Source organism: Oncorhynchus nerka, linkage group LG13, assembly GCF_034236695.1.
Source record: "Oncorhynchus nerka isolate Pitt River linkage group LG13, Oner_Uvic_2.0, whole genome shotgun sequence".
Lineage (NCBI taxonomy): Eukaryota > Metazoa > Chordata > Actinopteri > Salmoniformes > Salmonidae > Oncorhynchus > Oncorhynchus nerka.
This window is the reverse complement of record NC_088408.1, coordinates 70,673,999-70,698,412: the sequence shown is the minus strand read 5'-3', so window position 1 is coordinate 70,698,412 and position 24,414 is coordinate 70,673,999. Positions and strand designations below refer to the sequence as shown.

The window sequence follows — 24,414 nt, the reverse complement described above, 5'->3', positions numbered from 1 at the left end:
GAGGTTGCAGACAAGGCCAGGCGTGTAAGTGCAAGTCAATCGGTCTCTGCAACATGCAGGCCAATTTGTCATTGTCTTTTTCAAGAAGGATCCAATCTTACCTCAGAATAATCCTACATATCTAGTGATTTCAGCTCACCTGCTTAGTATGAATAGAGGACAATGGCAATAGATACCAGACTGCTGTGAGTCATAGCCATCTGCAGGACTGAATGGTACATTTCTGCAGATCTTATCATGACTTTACAGATCATATCAATTATAAAGGACATCCTGCAAAGCAATCTTAGAGGCCAGACTGTTGTTGTTAAGAGTTTAATGAGTCCCTCCCATCTGAACAGATATTATTCTATCAATTTACATGTATCACAAATATTGGCAGTCAAGCACTTCCAGGCAGTTTGTAAAGATGTAAGATATACATTTAAATAATAGAAAACACAGTCTCATTCAGATAGAAAAACTTAGATATTCACACACACACACACACACACACACTGTCCTTTCAGAAAGACAGACTAGACACCGTGCTCTCCTTGATCACATAGAAGTCAGTGTTTCTGCTAGATGGTGCTTGGTACCTGTTCCTTTAAGGCTAGTCTTTCTGAATAATGCTCATCATCCTTTGTGAACATTTCCATGACATACAAAAACCGATGCACACTTACACTATAAATTATTTGAGAAACTTTAGAATCTAATTGTAAGTGGAAGATACACTAACGTCACGCAATTGGTACTAAATCACAAATAAAAGGCTGCAGGGCACACTTCCCTTGGGGATCTACATCAACAAAATGAGGATATAATTACAGCTGCATGCACAAGTTCAAATCAGAAACAATGTTAGTCTCTTACACCTCCAACATCCCTGTCACCTCCAACATCCCTGGGTAGAAGCAGGCCTAGGGATAGTCTTCAGAAGAGGTGGCACCCCAGCAACAGCCCCCTCTCTCTCTGAGACACACTGCATACATGGGTTAATTTAAAGGGAGGGAGGGGGTGACTGGGGTACAATATTTCAATGCATTCTGAGATTTTGAAAATTATTTTAACTTTCCTTTGGCCAAGTAGATTTCTACAATGAATCGCTATACCCCTGGCCCTCAAATCATTGCTGGACTCCACCTACTATTCTGCATCTCCTGACAAGCTAGCTATACAAGATCTATATATACACACACACCTATTCAACTCTTTGTGGGTGCTATTCATAAATATGGTTTCAGTTATCCAACAACATGCGAATTAAGAGTCTGACTAGAAACTTCATACGGAGAAAAGGAACACTGTATTCTATGTTGTGAACGTACAACTTTGTTATAGGACTAAATATGCACAAACAGTGCAACCGTATACCTGGAACGATACATAAATGCGACACACGTAAAGAACATACGTCTGCTCTAGGGTACAACTACTGTACTCAGTTGCACTGTAGACCAGGTCAAACCAAACCTCTGCAGCATCCCCGAAGACCAGGATCATATTTCAACATTACATTGCAGACAATGCCCACTGTTCAACCTCGGGTTGGGTTGTCACCCTCTGTTCAACTTTACAGAACGTTGCTTAAAACAAGGGGAAACCTGATACTGACTGATTATACTTACTCTACATATGTTCAGAAACTGTTACATGCATATCAAGCAGTCATGGTTTGAGATCACCCTTTCACAAATAGATACCTAATCAATGGAAACAAATGCAGCAGCACAACCATGTCATAATCAGATGCAAGAAAGACTCAGGAAAACAACGTAATACTCCACATGATAAACAACACATTGACAACCAAAAGACCAGACATTTAGACAGACGATTGTTGCAACAAAACCAAAATTGTTTTTGATGATGGTTCTCTTTCACATTAAAGACATCACAATGGACCAGCTCTGCCTGAGTGTGTTGGTCTCATCACTATATTCACAATGAGACACAATAGTCCAAATCCTGGACAGACAAAAAGGACGGCTGGATGTTTAATGGACAGTGTGAGCTCAGTGGTATTGCCATACATTACCATCACACACACACACACACACACGGTCAGTTGCATTGGGCTACCACAGGTGTGTCTCCCGGATCTCTGAGATGATGTTGCTGGCTTTTTGGAGAGCCTGAAGTGAAGAGAGAGAGAGAAGGATACTGGTGTTAAAAAGGGGGAAACAGAAAGTACAACACAAAGTGCATGAGAGTAATTAGGGGTACTAGTAGCACTTGTACAGTACCTCCAGCATCTGGGCCACCTCTGTCCTCTGTTGTGCTGTGTCTTGGGACTCGATGAGCAGCCCCTGTAGCAGGTTCTGTTTGTACAGCTGGCCCACCAGCTCACTCTGCAGACGCTCCTTCACAAAGTTCACCAGGAAGTGCATCACCGTCTTGGGAACACTGCAGACACACGTCACAAGACACACAGTTAGCTAGGCCAGAGAAGGCTCAACTCACCACTAACTGGATACCCAAATAATAACACCCCTAGATGCCCTGGAGCGCCGGTCTCTGACCTGTCCTGAATGCTCTTGCGGACAATTAGGAAGTAGCATTTGATAAGGCGTTGAATGACCTCACAGTCTCTTTGCTCGCGGGCACTCAGCTTTCGGGACACCGGCACCGCCTGGCAAACAGAGCAGGGGTCAGATGTTACAATCTGTCACAGATCGAATCAGATACAGTGCTGCTCTACAGGGTAGCGCTGGGTCAGTTCTGACTGCTGATTCCACTACTCACTGTGTCCAGGAGGTTGATGGCCTGGCCCTTAACAGGGCTGCTGAAACCTGCCACTGGTGCCTTCTCCTCAGCCACCTTCTCATTCATCCAGCATTTATCTCCATCCTGCAGGCCCTAAAAGAGGTGAAATGGGGGGGGGGGTCAATTCAATTTAGTTGTTCAGGTATCGGTGTTAAAGTCACAACTGGCTTATTGGAATTCCTCAAAAGGTGTGATGTCCATACTGGTACGAGAAGACCGCATCAGACTCTAGAACCCTCTGGTCAACATTAGGCTCATCTATATGCATGAAAGCAGAGCATGTGCTTTGAGTTGAGGCAGAATTACCTGTTGACTGTTGACAGATGCTGAGACCTGAGCAGCATCGGTGAAGTCTGGGTGCTTTGTGTTGATGTAAGCAAGCTCAATTTGAACCAAGTTGTGGACCTGAAACAGTTTGGTGCTCAGAATCATTCACGAACATAGACAGACCGCCAGTAAGCAATAGCACTAAATTGTAGAATAATTACACAGGATTTTTGTACAAAACAAATTAACTGAAAATGTCAAATCACAAAAACAAATTTGTCTTACCATGTCATTAGTAATGGGCAAGCGCTTCCTGAGTAAACTAGTCACCACCTCCACAATGGAGTCGTGCAGCTTGGGAAACCGAAGGAGCTCCTGAAAAACACACAGCATGTCAGGACGCATACAGAGACACTTCTATTACAATTTGGTTCAGGCTTGCTTTGTAATATGTGTTGTGCAGTGTCTAGCGTACCTGCGTGCTGTAGGAGGAGCAATGCTGGATGATCCTCTGCAGCTCCTCGTGGACCAGCTCCACACAGCGCAGACTGGGCTCCTCCAGACGCTTGATCTGCCTCTTCACCAGCAGCTCAAAGGAAATCTCAGGTACAAAGAGGGCCGGCCGCGGACCCTGCAGCACAGCACAACACACACCTCTATTAACATAACTCATGTGATTCACACAGACAATGCGATTGGAGCTGATTGGTATTACCGTAGCATTGCGGATTGCAGTGAGGATGTCGAGCTCCGTCAAGCCCCCCAGGGGGTCAATAGACTGAAGAGTGCGGCCAAAGGTCTCATGGAATATGTAGCAGATCCGAGCCCCCCCGCAGCTTACCAGAGAGGAGGACAGAGGAAGCAGTATCAGTGGCTGTGTCCGAGGGTTGTCAACATCAGATGCAGTCAGCCAGAATGAGTCAATACTTGCTTCACATGCTTGAGGAAATCAATAAATCAGTGAGCGGTACAAGAGCTATTGAAATGAACCCACAAAATATGAAATGCCAATACATGAACACCTACAAAATTACAAGGAGGCCAAGAAATACAATAAACGCCTGCTTAAGTGAAATGCATTCAGCAGAACAATAACCATGTTTTCCGTCACAAAATGTCCGCTGTGCAGATTCTAGGTGGTTGCTAAATATTTGGTGGTCAATGAGGAGTTGCTCCAATACAATATAAAATACTAAAAGATGATTGGTGCCTGGATAAATGAGCCTAAAGCAGTTGAACTACTCACAGTTCAGATGTCTGGATGTGCGTGGCGGTGCCCTCGATGGTGTTGCAATAGTCGCTGGCGAACTTGGTGACGATCTGTAGCAGGGTGGAGCTGTGGTCCTCTACAGGCTGGCCGTAGCTGCTGAGCCGGGCCTGGTACTGGGCACTCAATACCGTCACACGCCTCTTCAGCTCCGGCAAGCAGTCCCTGATGTGGTGCATGAGCAGGCGGCTCAGGGTGCGAGCCAGGTAGCGGGAGCCGCAGCGGGAGGCCAGAGACGGGTAGTGGCGCTGGAGGAAGGCCTGCTCGTCCCGTGCCGTGTCCTCTATGCTCTTCTGCGTGTTGATGTCATGCTGGCTCCTAGCAGGGGGAGACATGGAGGATGACAGCTGGAGTTCCAGAATACTCCACAGTGCATCTGATCATGCAGAACGTCACCTGCTCCAGCATAGCAGGAAGTTATACACGCAAATAGGATGCAACACTTTTGAAATGGACGTTACTGTAGCCGTACAGATTCCTTTAGCACTCTGGAGGAATGTGCTAAGCTGAGGTCCCTACTGACTTCAGACAGCCTTCCAAGGCGGTTGCTATGATTGCTAGTGTGAGCTGTCGGTTGAACTAGATTGTCTCTGCTCAGTGAAATTACTTCAGAAAATGACTTACCATTTCAGCCTTTGAGGGGCAGATATGTTTTTTTTTTGTGTTGCAATTCTGTACCCTTGGCGAAAAACCACTCAGATAACTCATATATCAGCCCTGTGCTGGAGCCCCATGAGTAAGACATGGCACACATTATCTCAGCAGGATATGTGAGAACAATCTCAAAGTAGAGAGAGGCAATCATTCAGAAATTAGAGCTTTGTTTGAAAAATGCAAACAAATTGATCTGGTGAATAGCAGGGCCATTGGAACATTCGTTGTTTATAGCACAAAGGTCTCTGAGGGTACTTGAGTTCATTTAACGACCATAATGATTCAGATCCTTTATACTCAATCAGATGTGATACATTGGCCTAATATTTGTATAGCATCTTTCACTGCTATGGGACTTCATCCTTTTAAGCACCGAGGTGACATCACCCAGTAAGAATTAGGTAAATCTGTTAGATAAGTTGTAGGCATATGGACAAACCTGTTGACCACTCCCACAATTCCGAGCCGCACTGGAATGACCCGGCCCAGCAAGACCTCCAGAGCATCTGTCCCTGCGTCCATCAGGTCCAGCTTACTGACCACCAGCAGTGTTCTGCGGCCTGCAAGACACATGGACACAGCTGGGTAAAGACACACCCCTTTTGTCCATGGCTCTTTCTCCACACACACATTCATTATCTAATCTAAAATATTGTGTATATAGCAATCACTGATGTTAAAAAGTTGAGGTCAAACCTAAAAAGTAACATTGACCATGTTTACTGATGTTTAACACATCTGTATCAATGAGCAAACAGGGTACCTGCAAGTTCCATGAAGTTGAATAAGACTTAAGACCTTTTTAATGCCACTTGGAATGCAAATTAATACAAATTTGAAATCTGCTTGTGCCACACAGATGCTAATAATAGGGCTAGCTCTTTCACCAAAGGCTATATACTACATGGCTCATATTATCAAGCAAGTGTGCTATTCTAGCAATGAGCATTCTCCTGTAGTCTAACAGTAGTAGCATAGTGGCTAGGCTATAGATGGCTGAAGCATAGGGTTGCCCATCTGCATTTGTTTAGGCTACCCCAATGACCTAATCATCAGCTAGATCACAACTCTAAGTGTTTAGAATTTTGGCTTCAATACCACTACCAGCTTAGTATAATGACACTCAACACCATAATGATACCACTGTGAAAAAATGCCTTAAATGTAAATATACAGAACCGTTACTGTATAAAACAAGTGGTCCACTCTCCATCTGGAGAGCTAGGGTAATGGGTGAGCAGTTTGATCCCGCACTGCTCAAAACACACCTGAGTCAACTTAACAAGGTCCTGTTGAGCTGTTGATTTATCAAATCTGGTGTGTTAGAGTGGGATTGGAACAAGTCTACACACCCAGTAGCTCTCCTGGAGGTGTTATGCTAGAAAAGACTACAACACCCCAAAAAAAATGTAAATCCCTCTTTCAGTGAATCGGGTATCACATGGCTATACTTGGGAGCAAGGTAGCTCAGCAAGAGAGCTCTAGAACTGACAGTGCCAAGTAAGACGTGAAAGAAGCTAACTATTTCATCTAACATGTTCAGGGAATGCATAATGAATATATTGATGTGCTACATGACAAAATAACCAGATATATTTTTGGATCTCTCGAGATTAATTTGCCTGCATGTTTTTTGTGCATATTGCCCTAGGCTATGCTACATGTTTTACAACCGGAGGAAGTAGGAACTCAAACATTAGCTAGTTTGCTAACTAAATACACTGCTCAAAAAAATAAAGGGAACACTTAAACAACACAATGTAACTCCAAGTCAATCACACTTCTGTGAAATCAAACTGTCCACTTAGGAAGCAACACTGATTGACAATAAATTTCACATGCTGTTGTGCAAATGGAATAGACAACAGGTGGAAATTATAGGCAATTAGCAAGACACCCCCAATAAAGGAGTGGTTCTGCAGGTGGTGACCACAGACCACTTCTCAGTTCCTATGCTTCCTGGCTGATGTTTTGGTCACTTTTGAATGCTGGCGGTGCTTTCACTCTAGTGGTAGCATGAGACGGAGTCTACAACCCACACAAGTGGCTCAGGTAGTGCAGCTCATCCAGGAAGTCACATCAATGCGAGCTGTGGCAAGAAGGTTTGCTGTGTCTGTCAGCATAGTGTCCAGAGCATGGAGGCGCTACCAGGAGACAGGCCAGTACATCAGGAGATGTGGAGGAGGCCGTAGGAGGGCAACAACCCAGCAGCAGGACCGCTACATCCGCCTTTGTGCAAGGAGGAGCAGGAGGAGCACTGCCAGAGCCCTGCAAAATGACCTCCAGCAGGCCATAAATGTGCATGCGTCTGCTCAAACGGTCAGAAACAGACTCCATGAGGGTGGTATGAGGGCCCGACGTCCACAGGTTGGGGGTTGTGCTTACAGCCCAACACCGTGCAGGACGTTTGGCATTTGCCAGAGAACACCAAGATTGGCAAATTCGCCACTGGTGCCCTGTGCTCTTCACAGATGAAAGCAGGTTCACACTGAGCACTTGACAGTCTGGAGATGCCGCGGAGAACGTTCTGCTGCCTTCAACATCCTCCAGCATGACCGGTTTGGCGGTGGATCAGTCATGGTGTGGGGTGGCATTTCTTTGGGGGGCCGCACAGCCATTCATGTGCTCGCCAGAAGTAGCCTGACAGCTGCCATTAGGTACCGAGATGAGATCCTTAGACCCCTTGTGAGACCATATGCTGGTGCGGTTGGCCCTGGGTTCCTCCTAATGCAAGACAATGCTAGACCTCATGTGGCTGGAGTGTCAGCAGTTCCTGCAAGAGGAAGGCATTGATGCTATGGACTGGCCCGCCCGTTCCCCAGACCTGAATCCAATTGAGCACATCTGGGACATCATGTCTCGCTCCATCCACCAACGCCACGTTGCAGCACAGACTGTCCAGGAGTTGGCGGATGCTTTAGTCCAGGTCTGGGAGGAGATCCCTCAGGAGACCATCCGTCACCTCATCAGGAGCATGCCCAGGCGTTGTAGGGAGGTCATACAGGCACGTGGAGGCCACACACACACTACTGAGCCTAATTTTGACTTGTTTTAAGGACATTACATACAAAGTTGGATCAGCCTGTAGTGTGGTTTTCCAATTTAATTTTGAGTGTGACTCCAAATCCAACCTCCATGGGTTGATAAATTTGATTTCCATTGATAATTTGTGTGTGATTTTGTTGTCAGCACATTCAACTATGTAAAGCTAAAAGTATTTAATAAGAATATTTCATTCATTCAGATCTAGGATGTGTTATTTTAGTGTTCCCTTTATTTTTTGGAGCAGTGTATATTGTTGCTAGATATATCCATTCAATGGATCGATCTAACGGTACATTTTATGTCCCACAAAAACATTACATTGTGTGCCTATAGGCTACTTAGGGTATTAACCGCAAATGGCGCTCTCCACTCCGTATCATCTCAATTACATAGCCTACTCAGTTTGTAAAGTGGTTATTTCCTCTATAGTGACAGTTGAGAAATAATTGTTCTACTCACATAAATCTGCGACTCTGTTCTTGTTCAACAGTAAAAACGGTCTTTCCCAGTTACATTTAGAAATGTTTCTCAACTGTCAGTAAGTAACGTTATGCTTGCACTTATCAGAATGCATCTTTCCCTTCACTGTGCGCAAAAGGTGGGAGAGGGAGTGAGAACAAGCAGCGAAACAGGGACAGGGCAAATACTTTCACAGCAGGACGCAGGTTAATGCACATTACTGTTGAATAAATAATGGTTTTAGAACCAAAACATCTGCAGGAACGTTGTGCAGCCTAATCACTGACATTACAGACATAAGCCAAATTGCATAGGTAAGAGGAGGGCAATGTTGGTGTCTGTAATTTCTGGTTTATTGTCCCAGCTCTAGTTAGTGTTGTCTATCAAATTGTATAGGCTACCATGCGCTTTCCTCTCCCGCTCTCCTCTGGCAATGGCCCGACTCCCATTGACACATGATGTTCACACAAGGAAGTGAACATGTGGTTGGAAAGCTCAGGAAAGTGCCTTGACTATTATTTGATGTTCTATTTTTTTTCTTTCTTGCCACGTTGGAAACAATTAAGCAGAGACACAATATTATATTGTCGTCCACGTTTAAGACCTTTGAAAACGGAACTAAGGCATTTAAAAATCAGATAAAAATGAATTTAAGACTTAAACACCCTGAAAAATATATACAGTGCACTCGGAAAGTATTCAGATCCCTTGACTTTTTCCACATTTTGTTACATTACAGCCTTATTCTAAAATGTATTAAATTATTTTTTCCCCCTCTCAATCTACACACAATACCCCATAATCACAAGGTAAAAACAGGTTTATAATTTTTTGCAAATTTATTACAAATAAAAAAAACTGAAATATTACATTTACATAAGTATTCAGACCCTTTACAGAATGACAGATTTGTACCTTGGCAGCTCGGGGGTTTGAACTTGCAACCTTCCGGTTACTAGTCCAACGCTCTAACCACTAGGCTACCCTGCTGCCCAAGAATACTCGAGGCTGTAATCTTTGCCAAAGGTGCTGTTGAAGAACAAATTCTTATTTTCAATTTCAATTTTCAACTGCCTGTTCAGGGGCAGAATGACAGATTTGTACCTTGGCAGCTCGGGGGTTTGAACTTGCAACCTTCCGGTTACTAGTCCAACGCTCTAACCACTAGGCTACCCTGCCGCCCAAGAATACTCGAGGCTGTAATCTTTGACAAAGGTGCTGTTGAAGCACCTTTGGCAAAGATTACAGCCTCGAGTATTCTTGGGCGGCAGGGTAGCCTAGTGGTTAGAGCGTTGGACTAGTAACCGGAAGGTTGCAAGTTCAAACCCCCGAGCTGCCAAGGTACAAATCTGTCATTCTGCCCCTGAACAGGCAGTTGAAAATTGAAATTGAAAATAAGAATTTGTTCTTAACTGACTTGCCTAGTTAAATAAAGGTAAAATAAAGAAAGAAAATGACACTACAAGCTTGGCACACCTGCATTTAGGGAGTTTCTCCCATTCTTCTCCGCAGATTCTTTCAAGCTCAGACAGGTTGAATGGGGAGCATTGCTGCACAGCTATTTTCAGGTCTCTCCAGAGATTTTCGATGAGGTTCAAGTCCAGGCTCTGAATGGGCCACTAAAGGACATTCAGAAACGTGTCCCGAAGCCACTGCACAGAACAGATATAGCCCTTGGTTCACTTCAGACCTGACTGCCCTTGACCAGCACAAAAACATCCTGTGGCAGACTAGCATCGAATAGTCCCCGCGAAATGCAACTTTTCAGGGTATTCAGGAAAGCAAAGGATAGCTTTTTCAAACAGAAATGTACATCCTGTAGCTCTAACTGCACTAAAGTCCATGGAGAATAAGAGCACCTTCTCCCAGCTGCCCACTGCACTGAGGCTAGGTAACACTGTCATCCCACTCTTCAAAGGGGGTGACACTCTAGACCCAAACTGTTATAGACCTATTTCCATCCTGCCCTGCCTTTCTAAAGTCTTCGAAAGCCAAGTTAATAAACAGATCACTGACCATTTCAAATACCACCGTACCTTCTCCGCTGTGCAATCCGGTTTCCGAGCTGGTCACGGGTGCACCTCAGCCACGCTCAAGGTACTAAACGATATCATAACCGCCATCGATAAAAGACAGTACTGTGCAGCAGTCTTCATCGACCTGGCCAAGGCTTGCGACTGTCAATCACCGTATTCGGCAGACTCAACAGCCTTGGTTTCTCAAATGACTGCCTCACCAACTACTTCCCAGACAGAGCTCAGTGTGTCAAATCCGGGGGCCTGTTGTCCGGACCTCTGGCAGTCTCTATGGGGGTACCACAGGTTTCAATTTTTGGGCCTACTCTTTTCTCTGTATATATCAACGATGTCGTTTTTGCTGCGGGCGATTCCCTAATCCACCTCTATGCAGACGACACCATTATGTATATGGTTCTGGCTTAGAATGTGGACAACTTCAAATACCTAGGTGTCTGGCTAGACCGTAAACTCTCCTTCCAGACTCATATTAAACATATCCAATCCAAAATAAAATCTAGAATCGGCTTCCTATTTCGCAACAAAGCCTCCTTTACTCACGCCGCCAAACATAAGTCTATGCTGGTTTGAGCGCCGCCTTATCTCAGCTCACTAGTCACGATAACAACACCTACCCATAGCACGCGCTCCAGCAGGTATACCTTACTGGTCATCCCCAAAGCCAACACCTACTTTGGCCTCCTTTTCTTCCAGTTCTCTGCTGCCAATGCCTGGAACGAATTGCAAAAATCACTGAAGCTGGAGACTTATATTCCCCTCACTAACTTTAAACATCAGCTATCTGAGCAGCTAACCGATTGCTGCAGATGTACATAGCCCATCTGTAAATAGCCCATCCAATCTACCTACCTCATCCCCATATTGTTTTTATTTACTTTTCTGCTCTTTTGCACACCAGTATTTCTACTTGCACATCATCATCTGCACATCTATCACTCCAGTGTTAATTTGCTAAATTGTAATTACTTCGCTCTATGGCCTATTTATTGGCTTACCTCCTCCCGCCATTTGCACACAATGTATATAGACTTTTTCTATTGTATTGACTGTATGCTTGTACAAAAAGTATTTAGTCAGCCACCAATTGTGCAAGTTCTCCCACTTAAAAAGATGAGAGAGGCCTGTAATTTTCATCATAGGTACACTTCAACTATGACTGACAAAATGAGAAAAAAAATCCAGAAAATCACATTGTAGTATTTTTTATGAATTTATTTGCAAATTATGGTGGAAAATAAGTATTTGGTCAATAACAAAAGTTTCTCAATACTTTGTTATATACCCTTTGTTGGCAATGACAGAGGTCAAACACTTTCTGTAAGGTTTTCACACACTGTTGCTGGTGTTTTGTCCCATTCCTCCATGCAGATCTCCTCTAGAGCAGTGACGTTTTGGGGCTGTTGCTAGGCAACACGGACTTTCAACTCCCTCCAAAGATTTTCTATGGGGTTGAGATCTGGAGACTGGCTAGGCCACTCCAGGACCTTGAAATGCTTCTTACGAAGCCACTCCTTCGTTGCCCGGGCGATGTGTTTGGGATCATTGTCATGCTGAAAGACCCAGCCACGTTACCAAAGTAACAAAGCCTACCATCAGTAACACACTACGCCGCCAGGGACTCAAATCCTGCAGTGCCAGACGTGTCCTCCTGCTTAGGCCAGTACATGTCCAGGCCCATCTGGCACTGCAGGATTTGAGTCCCTGGTGGCGTAGTGTGTTACTGATGGTAGGCTTTGTTACTTTGGTCCCAGCTCTCTGCAGGTCATTCACTAGGTCCCCCCGTGTGGTTCTGGTGAGATCTTGCGTGGAGCCCCAGATCGAGGGAGATTATCAGTGGTCTTGTATGTCTTCCATTTCCTAATAATTGCTCCCACAGTTGATTTCTTCAAACCAAGCTGCTTACCTATTGCAGATTCCCAGCCTGGTGCAGGTCTACAATTTTATTTCTGGTGTCCTTTGACAGCTCTTTGGTCTTGGCCATAGTGGAGTTTGGAGTGTGACTGTTTGAGGTTGTGGACAGGTGTCTTTTATACTGATAACAAGTTCAAACAGGTGCCATTAATACAGGTAACGAGTGGAAGACAGAGGAGCCTCTTAAAGAAGAAGTTGCAGGTCTGTGAGAGCCAGAAATGTTGCTTGTTTATAGGTGAGCAAATACGTATTTTCCACCATAATTTGTAAAAAATTCATTAAAAATCCTACAATGTGATTTTCAGGATTTTTCTTCTCATTTTGTCTGTCATAATTGAAGTGTACCTATGATGAAAATTACAGGCCTCTCATCTTTTTAAGTGGGAGAACTTGCACAATTGGTGGCTGACTAAATACTTTTTTGCCCCACTGTATATTCCATATGTAACTCTGTTGTCGTTTGTGTCGCACAGCTTTGCTTTATCTTGGCCAGGTCGCAGTTGAAAATGAGAACTTGTTCAAATAGCCTACCTGGTTAAATAATGGTGAAATAAAAATGTTTTAAATTGTCTTGTCTGTGTGCTTAGGGTTGTTATCCTGTTGGAAGGTGAACCGTTGCCCAGTTGAGGTCCTGAGCGCTCTGACGCAGGTTTTCATCAAGGATCTCTCTGTATTTTGCTCCGTTCATCTTTCCCACGATTCTGACTAGTCTCCCAGTCCCTGCCGCTGAAAAACATCCCCACAGCATGATGATGCCACCACTGCCCCCCGCACCTCTCTGATTCAGAGGTGTTGGGTTAAATGTGGTAGACACATTTCAGTTCAGTTGGACAACTGACTAGGTATCCCCCTTTCCCTTACTTCACTGTAGGGATGGTGCCAGTTTACCTCCAGACATGATGCTCCACATTCAGGCCAAAGAGAATATTGGTTTCATCAGACCAGAGAATCTTGTTCCACATGGTCGGAGAGTCCTTTAGGTGCCCTTTTGCAAACTCCAAGCGGGCTGTCATCTGCCTTTTACTTAGGAGTGGCTTTCGCCTGCCACTCTACCATAAAGGCCTGATTGGTAAAGTGCTGCAGAGATGGTTGTCCTTCAGGAAGGTTCACCAATCTCCACAGAGGAACTCTAGAGCTCTGTCAGACTGACCATCAGGTTATTGGTCACCTCCCTGACCAAGGCCCTTCGCCCCCGATTGATCAGTTTGGCCAAGCAGCCAGATCTAGGAAGAGTCTTGGTGGTTCCAAACTTCTTCCATTTAAGAATGATGTAGGCCACGGTGTTCTTGGGGACCTTCAATGCTGCAGAAATGTGTTGGTACCCATCCCCAGATTTGTGCATCGACACAATCCTGTCTCGGAGCTCTAAGGACAATTCCTTCTACCTCATGGCTTGGTTTTTGCTCTGACCTGCACTGTCAACTGTGGGAACTTATATAGACAGGTGTGTGCCTTTCCAAATCATGTCCAATCAAATGAATTTACCACAGGTGAACTCCAATCAAGTTGTAGAAACATCTCAAGGATGATCAATGGAAACAGGATTCACCTGAGCTCAATTTAGAGGTTCATAGCAAAAGCTATGAATACTTATGTAAATAAGGTGTCTGTTTTTATTTTTAATATATTTGCTAAAATATCTAAAAAACGGTTTTTGCTTTGTCATTATTGTGTGTAGATTGATGAGGTATTTTTTTTTAAATCGATTTTATAATAAAGCTATAACATAACAAAATGTGGAAAAAGTCAAGATGTCTGAATACTTTCCGAATTCACTGTATACACTGAAAAGACATGCAGTGAAAAATGAAGGAGCACAAGTGTACACTATGCCTCACCATCCTGGTCGACCTCGCGGGCCAGTTTGAGGGCATCAGAGGTGGCCAAGTCGGAGTTGGCAGGAGACACTGAGAGGATAAGGGAGTTGGGGTTGGAGATGAAGGATAGGATCATCTCTTGGACTTGAGCCTCTATGTCCTCTGGCTGATCTCCAACCGGAACCTAGTACAACAAGAAATAACGACATTACTGCAATTAAATATACACATTTGTTTTCAATGAGTAATGTCATTCATTTTACCATGAGGAACACCATAGTTGTGCATTTTCAAATTAGTGGGATTAACACACTGGTTGGGCTTACCTTGGTTATTCCTGGCAAATCAACCAGTGTGAGATTGAGGACATGAGGAGAGAAAATCTTCAAATAGATGGGCTCAGGGCTGATTCCCTAAAGACCACAAGAGAGGAAATGGGGATGGAGCGAGAAGCAGACAAAAGTAAATCAATAACGCATAAACTGGAGATAAGACAAATCTATCTACAATGTATACATACCTTGTTGCCTCCTGAGCTACGCTCAGTCTCTTCTTCAATCTCCTTGCGAATCTCCAAGAAATCTGTGAAAATCTATAATGCAAACAGAGATGGGATACTGAAATATTGACTTCACCAACACCCCTGGTGGCATGACGTTAGGAGATACAGTACCAGGTTTCTCGGACAATGTAATGCCCTACTGCAAATATGAAACACTCAATGTGCAGTGCAAAACAGCTAAATAGATTTGTGCAAAGCGAAGATAGTGCCACATACCTGGTTCTTGCTATGAAGGAACGTGCCCCATTCATCAGCCTTGATCCCTTGACAAAAATATAAAAAGATTGAGTGTAAAATAATGTGTAAACGGAAATGAAATACTTGTATCACATAAAAACAGACTGATGGGGTTTATAAATATTTGGAAACAAAATATGACAGAGACAGAGTTTGTAAGTTGATGTGATGATTAGACAGAGGAAATGAAAAGACGATGAGGATGACAAGATGATATTAAGATGAATGACAACGCAACAGGTCCATGCAGATAAACTATGGAAGTAAAGACCTGGGTAGCTGTTTGCATTTTGTTTTACCCCATTTCCTGAGAAAGGTGAAGAAGGGATTGTAAATATGTTAGAAAAGAGCAAACATCCCAAAGACCACTAAGGCTTTATCCAATGAGTGAAATTACATGAATGCGAGATATTGAAATTCATTGAATAAATGTCAACTGCACTGGCATTGATTTGTTTCAGTGTGTCCAGTGTACGGTTTATCTGCGAGAAGCAACATGGAGACAGCTTTTAAAGTGACAATCACATCTTGTTTCTGTGTCAAGTGCATACCATTTTCTTGCAGTCTCCTCTCTGCCAATGGAGGCACATTCACCAGCTGCAACACTAGGGGTCGCCGTGTGACTATGCCTGATCCCCGAGGCAGAAAATCCCTTCCAACCAGACTCTCCAACACAGAACTCTTGCCGCTGCTCTGTCATGGGAAAAGAGGAGATCAATTTTAGAAAGACTTTAACACTTAGCTACATGAAGGATTCATTGCTATTATCTATACTTCCTCCATCTCCCTGGAAAGACTGCTGGACATTGATATGTTAATTTCAACAATGACACAATTCCCCAATGACACAATACCCCAAATGTAACAATTCCCCAATGGAACAACCATTGATTCTTGCATTTTGATTCTGTACTGACCTGCGAGCCAACCACCACTATCTGAGGCAGCTGGATGATCTCTGCCCCCACTGTCAGGAAGACTTCCTGGAGCCGATTGATGATGGGAATTAGAGTCTCCATTTCTTAGGACCGGACACCACAGTTGGCAAAAGAAAGTGAAAGAAGCAATGGTGAGATTATAAACATATAGTACACAGGACTCTCCTTAATCTCCTACAAAAGGCAAAAACAAGAGACCTCTTGCAGATGGATAAGAATGTGTAACGTTAGCAAGCAACAAACAAACTACACAATAGCTTAACAGTAGTATTTGTTGTTGTGATTCATTAGCTCTCGTGATGATAACCAACATTACATAAGAAAGGCCCGCGGGTGGTCATGTGAAAAGGAATGGATTCAGGCCCTACTGTTCAGGCCCTACTGGGAGACAAAACTGGAATCGTTTGATTTGGGGTTGATCGCTGATTAGTGGCCAAAGTCAAAGATATGCTATATTCAAAGCTACCCAGACCTATCTAGCTAACCAGTTAACCTAGCTTGCTTATGACCCCTATCATGCAATAAATATAGGACTAATTTCGCAAACAACCAGACATTTAGCATTGTCAAGTCTTTCGGTATACATTTGGCTATTCTTTTTTACATTTTACATTGTTTTGAAGGGGAACGGAGATGCTGAACTTCCTAGTTAAGCCGATTCAGGCCAAGGTGCTCTGATGAGGAAGCAGGGAAAGGGTAAGTGGCTAACGCTTTAGTGGTTTCCTTACCAGAGAAGATGTTCCTCTCAATCCAACAATACCGTGCTCACTTCATCCTGCAAAGACAGCTAGCTACAGTAACGAAAGTTCTGTACTATCCACAATTTAGCGTTATCTGTATTTTTAGCGACTTCAAACCGGGTTGTATTCAAGGCTGTCATTGAATTATTTTTTATTTTTTTGAAAGAGGTGATTGGTCATTCAACGTTTTTCCGTATATTATACGGTTAGCTGATTGGTTTAAATACAGTCTGTCATAATTTTGACAACGCCCTCTACACGCAACTCCCTCCTCTTTTTCCAAGTGACATCACACATGTTTCTTTATGCTCTAACATTTAAAAGCACCATATTCAATGAGTGTGGGCCACTCTGCTTCGATGTAACCAATGGAATAATACATAAATAAATTATATATATGCATGTACACTTAACGTCAGCCCCTTGTGACTGGAACCCAAATGCGTGTTCACGAGAGTCAGCAGGGCAAAAGAGTTGCGCAAATTTGCTTCGTGGAAAGTCCAATCCAGGTCTGCTACAGATCAGATAATCACAGCACCCTGCCCCGACCGACTCGTGAACAAGCTGCATACCGTCTGATAAAAAACAGCAGAAGGTTGTATGTCTAGACATTACCAGTTTTAATCAAAGTAGTTAGTTAATGAGAATTATTCAGGAGAACAGTTCTCTCTGCATCTGTCTGACGCCAGAGTAAAAGGTAAAGGATTTGATTTTCCCTAAAAGCTAGCCAACTAGCCAACGGTTAGCTAACTAATATGTCAGGTCATGTGGACATTGAATAGTTAGCTAACATTTGGCTTACCACGATTAGTATATTCTGTAAATCATGCTTCGTGGTCAAAGCCCGTCACACATCGGATCCCAAGCATCCTGCATTGACTTCTTGATGCCGCACTGATAACATCAAAGATTTTTCTAACTAACCCAAGATGGTCCACAGCCTGTCATTTCCAATGGAAGCAAATGCATCATAGTGGGTGGACTAGCAAGGTGGCAGCGCCAAGCACGAGCTAGCGAGATCCTATTGGCGGTTTCAAACATATATTTCAGTTAGGGAACGCCTACTTTACGAATCGCGGGTGTGCAATAACTAAATTCGCCCTTGCACTCTGAAATAAAACCATTTTTAGAAACTTTGGTAAAGTCTACAAAACGTAGTCCGCTATGTTAATAACAAATTCTAGTTTGGGAACAGAAAACTCCATTGAGATCAAATGTTTAATTAATGAGAAAATTAGCAGTTTGTCTGACAAAATGCATCTCCTTCCATCTTCTGCCATTGCTGGCCACTGGACTTCCCCTCATCACCATATTTGGTAGTGAGTGGAAACTCCAACCAGATACTTCAAATGTATACATCTGGTGAAACATCTGGCACATTGTTCATCTGTGGTAACAGTGTCCTAGTCCTAAATGATGCACTGAAATGTCTTACCTAGTCTCTCATCAGCAAATATGGCGTCTCGGAAGAAGATTCTACTCAAGGTGATAATTCTTGGAGACTCAGGGTGAGTAGAATACTTGCAGTGTGAAACCTGTTCATTCCAAATTGTTCTTACCATAGATCACATTCTTCATGTACATTGGGTTCCACTCATTTTGGGGTAAAGGTGCCTAAAGATTATTTTATCTAATTTTGTCCCTGCCTATGTTTGTTCATCACTCTCCTCTATCTCCACACTGACAGAGTTGGGAAGACCTCTCTCATGAACCAATATGTGAATAAGAAGTTCAGCAATCAGTATAAGGCCACAATCGGTGCTGACTTTCTTACCAAAGAGGTGATGGTGGATGACAGGCTTGTGACAATGCAGGTAATAGACTTCTCTATCCTTGACCATGCACATCTTCCATAACCTCTCCTCGGTATTATGTCCCAATACCATAAGTCTAAACATTTTAGTCAAGCCTTTCTCTATGTAACATGGTCCCTTTGGATATGTATTGAAGTGCATGTAGTGGTGAGTTCAGTTATGAATGTCATCCATTCTACTAGATCTGGGACACTGCAGGGCAGGAGAGATTCCAGTCATTGGGCGTTGCTTTCTATCGAGGTGCAGACTGTTGTGTCCTTGTGTACGATGTTACTGCGCCAAACACCTTCAAGACTCTTGACAGCTGGCGAGACGAGTTCCTGATTCAAGCCAGCCCCCGTGACCCAGAGAACTTCCCATTTGTTGTGCTCGGCAACAAGATTGACTTGGAGAACAGGCAGGTCTGTACATATGCCCAAATATGTGAAGTTGTGCCATCAAATCAAATGTTATGTCACATGTTCCAAATACAACCAGTGTAGATTTGACCATGAAATGCTTAAGGGCCCTTTACCCAAAATGTAGAGTTAAAAAGTAAGAAATGTGCAAAAAAGAAATATTAACATTAAAATATGAATAACCAGACTATATACATGTGTAGCCCCAATGTTTGTGTGAAATGTAATCTGTTCATATGAATATTATATTACTGACCAGGTGACGACCAAGCGAGCCCAGGCGTGGTGTACGAGTAAGGGCAGTATCCCATATTTCGAGACAAGTGCGAAGGAGGCCATAAATGTTGATCAAGCCTTTCAAACTATTTGCCGAAATGCTCTCAAACAGGTAGGTTGATTGCTGATTGAATTTGGATAATGTTAAACTCATGACGTAGTTTTCACACTTTAAGAACAATTTATTGATGCAGATACAAGAATGTATTCACTTTGGAACTTTTTTGAAGGCATTAACCTGCCATGTTTTCCTGTCCTCATTGTTAGGAGTCAGAAGTGGAGACTTATGACTTCCCAGATCAGATCAAACTGAGGGATGACAGACCAGCCTCCTCTAGTGATGGCTGCAGCTGCTGAGGAAGGGAGGAAACATGACAGATATACACATTGATGTTTGATTACAATAATGTACATTCATACCATTTTATGTCTTCACATATGCAAGATCTCAGATGAAAAATGCTAAACCCTGTTCTCTTTGAAGTTCATGTGGCAGGAACTGAAACATCAGTTACATCAATATCTGTATTTTCACCAAGACAACTGACTTTGTATTTGTCAAACATTTTGTTTTTGATACTCAGTCTTGCAATAATGTATGTTATGTCTGGGAGACATCCGATGCATTCTCCCTTATCAACGTGCCTTTCATTTCCTTGTGGTCTCTGTGCTAGCTCACTAGGTTTGTCATAGCAGTCACATCTAGAATGGTTCCTCTTTAAAGAACTTGGTGTCACATTTATCTGCACTACTATTGCATTTCCTCTTCAAGGTGAAGACCTAAGTACAGCATATTTGCATGAACAATGAAGAAATGGTAGACAGTTTTAAGCTGTTGATCAGAAATGATGTAAATTGTACAAATGGGACTCAAGTTCGACTGTGTGTTTGTGGGGAGAGAGGAAACAAAGCTATCACTAGAAAATCCAATATGATCAGCAGTGTGTGCTTTCTAATATGGATAATGCAGTCGGAGGCAAATTCCTGTTATCAAGTCTTGTTCCACTGGACATCTTGTTAGATGGGAGTTGAAATAGCTTTTCCCAGTTTAAGGTGTTAGGATGTGCTTTGGCCTGCAAATGTATCATAGAGAAGGCAGCATCTCTCTCACACAATCTGACCTCTTATTTTTTGCTTTGTATAATATAAATACTATATGAACGTCATCAATTTTACATAATTTTATAAATTGTTACGGTTGCTGTAAGTAGAAGTTGAACATATCTTAATATAAATGGTTAAATAATTTCCTGACAGTTGAATAAAAAGGTACAATTATGACTAAATACTATTTGAGGTAGATTGTGCTTTATTCAGTTAAAAAATAATTATGCTAGGCCTAGACCAAGTGAGTACTTGAAATTGAGGGAAAACAGTCAATTTTTTTATGCTTGTATAAACAATATATACAAATCATACAATGACTGCACTGAACAACATTAACTAGAAGTAACCTTACAGAGTGTGTTTTCTGTAAACTATCATTCATTTACAACACATTGCTTATAAATAAGAACTTCCATAATTACTCAGTGATAATTTTAAACAGTCAAAAGGTATTGGCTCTCGTTTCAGTCTGATTTGATCATGTGAAAATATCCTATTAATTGTACAGGAATGTCTGGAGAAAACAAAGAAAAGTATCATTAAGACAGGCTGTGATCTAAAAGCTTTGCAGCTACACTATAGTCAACCTTTCATGTTGTCCCTGTACAACCCACTGCACCTCTGTGAATCGCCAGAATACCGTCAAGTCAGGCAGGTTTTCAATCCATGTACGATGTGTCCATGCCCTCGCTGTCTGGGTGAAGCAGTCGCCCGGCCAGGCGCTCAATGTCATCCAGACTGAGTTGCCGAAGTGAACGTTCATAATCCTTTTGGAAGAGAAAGCAATGTAAATCGCTAGCCTGAGACTGATAAAATCCTTCATACAGTACAAAAGTAGTACCTGCAGTCTAAAGGTGAGAACATTCGGTGAATGCTGTACTTCAGCAAAAGTATGTGGAGGGATATTCTTAAACACTTAATTAGTAATTATTGATGTAGTGTAGAAACTGAAGGGATTCATTGGGTGTGCATGCAAAGCAGCTTATACTGCCAAATCAGAATAATGTACATGACCTGAATGTGTTTTGTTGGCGAGTATGATAAGATCTATGGATATGTACCAACAGCTGCCTACTCTTGTTAATGGAAATAATGTACCTTGATTAACTGTTCATGGACTTTAGCTGCATCTGCAGGGCTGAAGTGTTTCGCTAGTACAGTGGACAGAGTCTGCCACACCCCGCTGACCGCACTACTACTGCTAGCCATCCCACTCCTCTCCCCTGCTGGACGAACCACCAAGTTTAACTTGGCCTCTGGCCCAATGGAATAATCGCTCAATCTGTGTTCATCTGTAACGAAAATGGACAAAGATGTGTATGGCTTTGTGATAGATGTACAGGTATGAATGTTATAAAGAATATTCAAGAATGCAGCAGGGCAATGTGTAACTTGGTAGATTCGGTGATGTGACATCCTCATACACAGCTGGGGTACTTCGACAATGCCAGGCTGTGTATGATTAGCTACAGTAGTTGGCCTTAGTGTAGGTACCTGCAAGGGCTTTCCCCTTGTAAAGCAATCGCTGCTGATTTGCAGGTATATTCAGACGTTCAGACACTAGTTCTTTCACCATGGAGACTTTTTCATCTTCTGTGACCTGAAATTGTGACAGATTAAACAACTGACATTTAATATTCTTGACAGTATTGATGTAATAGCGACAGCACAATCACATTGATATCGCTGAACTATTCCTCTTGACAAGCCGACCATATCTACAGCAGGCACATTATCTTCCCTGGCCTAGGTCTGGTCTACTGAGAGGACTAACGCCCTGAACCGCAGAGCTTTATCTTCAAGCTACGAACATGAGCCAACTCTGCTTTTGTTGCCAACTTCATTTCCTGTAGCTAAATCATGAAGTTACAGACCTGCTGTGAACACCCTCTGCATCAAGATACTCAACAGCTAGATATAACAAATATACCTTTCCTTTAAAATGCTAGCCCGTGATGCTGGAAAACAGCAGTAGCAGCTAGCTGACATAGCTAACTAGGTTAGCTAGCTACCGGCTCCAGTCTGCCTTTTGCTCATAAATGCTTACCTGTACATTGCACTCCTTTCCTTTAAGTGGTTTTATAGTTAAAATCATTGTATTGACTGTGTAATTGAAAACAATTCAACGTTATGATAACAGGTTTTTTGTTTCTCGTTTCTCCAAACAGCCCAAACCTTATCAGCAATCATGTTCTAGTTACTTCCCCACTGCTTTTAATACTCAATATGCGCGTGCTGCCCCCTGCTGTGTGGAATATGGATTGACCAGTCAGGTCAGTCGATGCGGTAATCCGCATCCCCGCTATATATGGCCTGGATAAAGGTAGCTGAACGATCTCAAATTCGTGGATGCAGTTATAGTTGCAAGAATTGTGCATGATGAATAGTTTTAAACGTTTTTATCATGCTGTTTTGATATGGAGTGCATATTACACAAATTAGCATATGATTTGTTTATAACATTAGGTAACAACATTAGAAATGTTTGAACTTGCTCATCAAATTCTTCAGAAAAATTCCATAGAGAGGAAGTCCCACAATTGCTTATTGTAATATGATGACATGACTTCCACGATTTTACCTACAAGTGCTCATTTCTGTGGTCACCTGTCTGTTTTAGAAACTTTTGGAGAACAACCCTTAATATAGGTGGCGAATCGCATCTCTGCATGTCTGGCAGACATATCAGTGTGGATGACGGATCACCACCTCAAGCTGAACCTCGGCAAGACGGAGCTGCTCTTCCTCCCGGGGAAGGACTGCCCATTCCATGATCTCGCCATCACGGTTGACAACTCCATTGTGTCCTCCTCCCAGAGCGCTAAGAACCTTGGCGTGATCCTGGACAACACCCTGTCGTTCTCAACTAACATCAAGGCGGTGGCCCGTTCTTGTAGGTTCATGCTCTACAACATCCGCAGAGTACGACCCTGCCTCACACAGGAAGCAGCGCAGGTCCTAATCCAGGCACTTGTCATCTCCCGTCTGGATTACTGCAACTCGCTGTTGGCTGGGCTCCCTGCCTGTGCCATTAAACCCCTACAACTCATCCAGAACGCCGCAGCCCGTCTGGTGTTCAACCTTCCCAAGTTCTCTCACGTCACCCCGCTCCTCCGCTCTCTCCACTGGCTTCCAGTTGAAGCTCGCATCCGCTACAAGACCATGGTGCTTGCCTACGGAGCTGTGAGGGGAACGGCACCTCAGTACCTCCAGGCTCTGATCAGGCCCTACACCCAAACAAGGGCACTGCGTTCATCCACCTCTGGCCTGCTCGCCTCCCTACCACTGAGGAAGTACAGTTCCTGCGCAGCCCAGTCAAAACTGTTCGCTGCTCTGGCCCCCCAATGGTGGAACAAACTCCCTCACGACGCCAGGACAGCGGAGTCAATCATCACCTTCCGGAGACACCTGAAACCCCACCTCTTTCAGGAATACCTAGGATAGGATAAAGTAATCCTTCTCACCCCCTTAAAATATTTAGATGCACTATTGTAAAGTGGCTGTTCCACTGGATGTCTTAAGGTGAACGCACCAATTTGTAAGTCGCTCTGGATAAGAGCGTCTGCTAAATGACTTAAATGTAAATGTAAATGTAATATTAAGCTGTCATGAGAGAGTATACCTAATTACACTGGCCGTTTTAGAGCACATAGTAATCCGCCCAAACAAGTCAATGGGAAAAGATCTCTAATGACAGAGTTCTGCTACTTTAAGAGAATAATAGCTACTCCCAGCTTGTATTTGTTGATTTTTTTTTTTGGGGGGGCGTTTACATGTGTTTCGGGGAGAGGGGCCCACGCCCAGAGAGAGGGAACGACTCACGGCCAGGGACACCAGGGGATGCCACTAAATCCAGCCAGCTGGAGGTGGGTGAGAGCCGAAAGGGCATAGCCGTAGGAGTGCTGAGGGTGCTGCAGAACCCCCCCCCCTGATTTTTTTTTTTTGTTTTTTATGAAAAGAAGCTCCCCCCCTGAAAAAATGTATTTGAAAAAAAATGAAAAAGAAGTTGAAGATAATAATCGCAGTACTCTCACCCCCAAACTACTTCCTGCGGCTATGTGTAAGGGGCTGGTGCCAACCCAGAGAGGGGTCCAACCCTCGCCCGCAGCCTAAGGGGGCGCAAATACATCCAGCC

At 43.3% G+C, this 24,414-nt stretch overlaps 3 protein-coding genes across 13 annotated transcripts; 1 reads left to right on the top strand and 2 right to left on the bottom strand.

The window, feature by feature from the left end:
* Positions 1-299: 299 nt before the first annotated feature.
* On the bottom strand, positions 300-17,607 carry LOC115140023 (dynamin-1-like protein). Of its 5 annotated transcripts, XM_029678017.2 has the most exons (18): positions 16,673-16,848; positions 15,924-16,027; positions 15,558-15,699; positions 15,278-15,313; positions 14,986-15,032; positions 14,728-14,799; positions 14,534-14,620; positions 14,229-14,391; positions 5,379-5,499; positions 4,265-4,603; positions 3,734-3,854; positions 3,494-3,649; positions 3,304-3,393; positions 3,058-3,156; positions 2,731-2,844; positions 2,508-2,617; positions 2,232-2,391; positions 300-2,120 (listed from the first exon to the last, which is right to left on the bottom strand). In XM_029678017.2, the coding sequence occupies exons 2-18, from the start codon at positions 16,023-16,025 to the stop codon at positions 2,064-2,066; spliced, it is 2,016 nt and encodes a 671-aa protein (XP_029533877.1). In that variant the 5' UTR covers positions 16,026-16,027; positions 16,673-16,848; the 3' UTR covers positions 300-2,063. The 5 variants fall into 5 exon arrangements, with proteins under 5 accessions (XP_029533877.1, XP_029533874.1, XP_029533873.1 ...); XM_029678014.2 differs by lacking the exon at positions 16,673-16,848 and adding an exon at positions 17,487-17,607 and having other exon boundaries at positions 3,494-3,854; XM_029678013.2 differs by having other exon boundaries at positions 3,494-3,854; positions 16,673-16,849.
* Positions 15,979-20,463, top strand: LOC115140024 (ras-related protein Rab-7a-like). 5 transcript variants are annotated; one of them, XM_029678020.2, is made up of 7 exons: positions 15,979-16,075; positions 16,568-16,640; positions 18,135-18,192; positions 18,372-18,498; positions 18,681-18,899; positions 19,156-19,284; positions 19,440-20,463. In XM_029678020.2, the coding sequence occupies exons 2-7, from the start codon at positions 16,622-16,624 to the stop codon at positions 19,527-19,529; spliced, it is 642 nt and encodes a 213-aa protein (XP_029533880.1). In that variant the 5' UTR covers positions 15,979-16,075; positions 16,568-16,621; the 3' UTR covers positions 19,530-20,463. The 5 variants fall into 5 exon arrangements, with proteins under 5 accessions (XP_029533880.1, XP_029533884.1, XP_029533879.1 ...); XM_029678024.2 differs by lacking the exon at positions 15,979-16,075 and having other exon boundaries at positions 16,567-16,640; positions 18,124-18,192; XM_029678019.2 differs by lacking the exons at positions 15,979-16,075; positions 16,568-16,640 and adding an exon at positions 17,129-17,279 and having other exon boundaries at positions 18,124-18,192.
* Positions 19,334-22,511, bottom strand: LOC115140025 (ubiquitin-like protein 4A-B). Of its 3 annotated transcripts, none has more exons than XM_029678026.2 (5): positions 22,327-22,511; positions 21,774-21,879; positions 21,378-21,571; positions 20,899-21,046; positions 19,334-19,525 (listed from the first exon to the last, which is right to left on the bottom strand). In XM_029678026.2, the coding sequence occupies exons 1-4, from the start codon at positions 22,372-22,374 to the stop codon at positions 20,939-20,941; spliced, it is 456 nt and encodes a 151-aa protein (XP_029533886.1). In that variant the 5' UTR covers positions 22,375-22,511; the 3' UTR covers positions 19,334-19,525; positions 20,899-20,938. The 3 variants fall into 3 exon arrangements, with proteins under 3 accessions (XP_029533886.1, XP_029533887.1, XP_029533885.1); XM_029678027.2 differs by having other exon boundaries at positions 20,920-21,046; XM_029678025.2 differs by lacking the exon at positions 19,334-19,525 and having other exon boundaries at positions 20,464-21,046; positions 22,327-22,510.
* Between the last annotated feature and the right edge of the window lie 1,903 nt (positions 22,512-24,414).

Coding starts and splice junctions, on each gene's coding strand:
- LOC115140023 (XM_029678014.2), bottom strand. CDS start 16,025: ATGGAGACTCTAATTCCCATCATCAATCGGCTCCAGGAAGTCTTCCTG. Junction 15,700..15,923: donor TAGTGGTGGTTGGCTCGCAG/GTCAGTACAGAA, acceptor TTCCCATGACAG/AGCAGCGGCAAGAGTTCTGT. Junction 2,392..2,507: donor CGCAAGAGCATTCAGGACAG/GTCAGAGACCGG, acceptor GTGTGTCTGCAG/TGTTCCCAAGACGGTGATGC.
- LOC115140024 (XM_029678020.2), top strand. Junction 18,499..18,680: donor ACAGGCTTGTGACAATGCAG/GTAATAGACTTC, acceptor CCATTCTACTAG/ATCTGGGACACTGCAGGGCA. Junction 19,285..19,439: donor GCCGAAATGCTCTCAAACAG/GTAGGTTGATTG, acceptor CCTCATTGTTAG/GAGTCAGAAGTGGAGACTTA.
- LOC115140025 (XM_029678026.2), bottom strand. CDS start 22,374: ATGATTTTAACTATAAAACCACTTAAAGGAAAGGAGTGCAATGTACAG. Junction 21,880..22,326: donor GAAAGGAGTGCAATGTACAG/GTAAGCATTTAT, acceptor TCACAATTTCAG/GTCACAGAAGATGAAAAAGT. Junction 21,572..21,773: donor CAAGGGGAAAGCCCTTGCAG/GTACCTACACTA, acceptor TTTTCGTTACAG/ATGAACACAGATTGAGCGAT.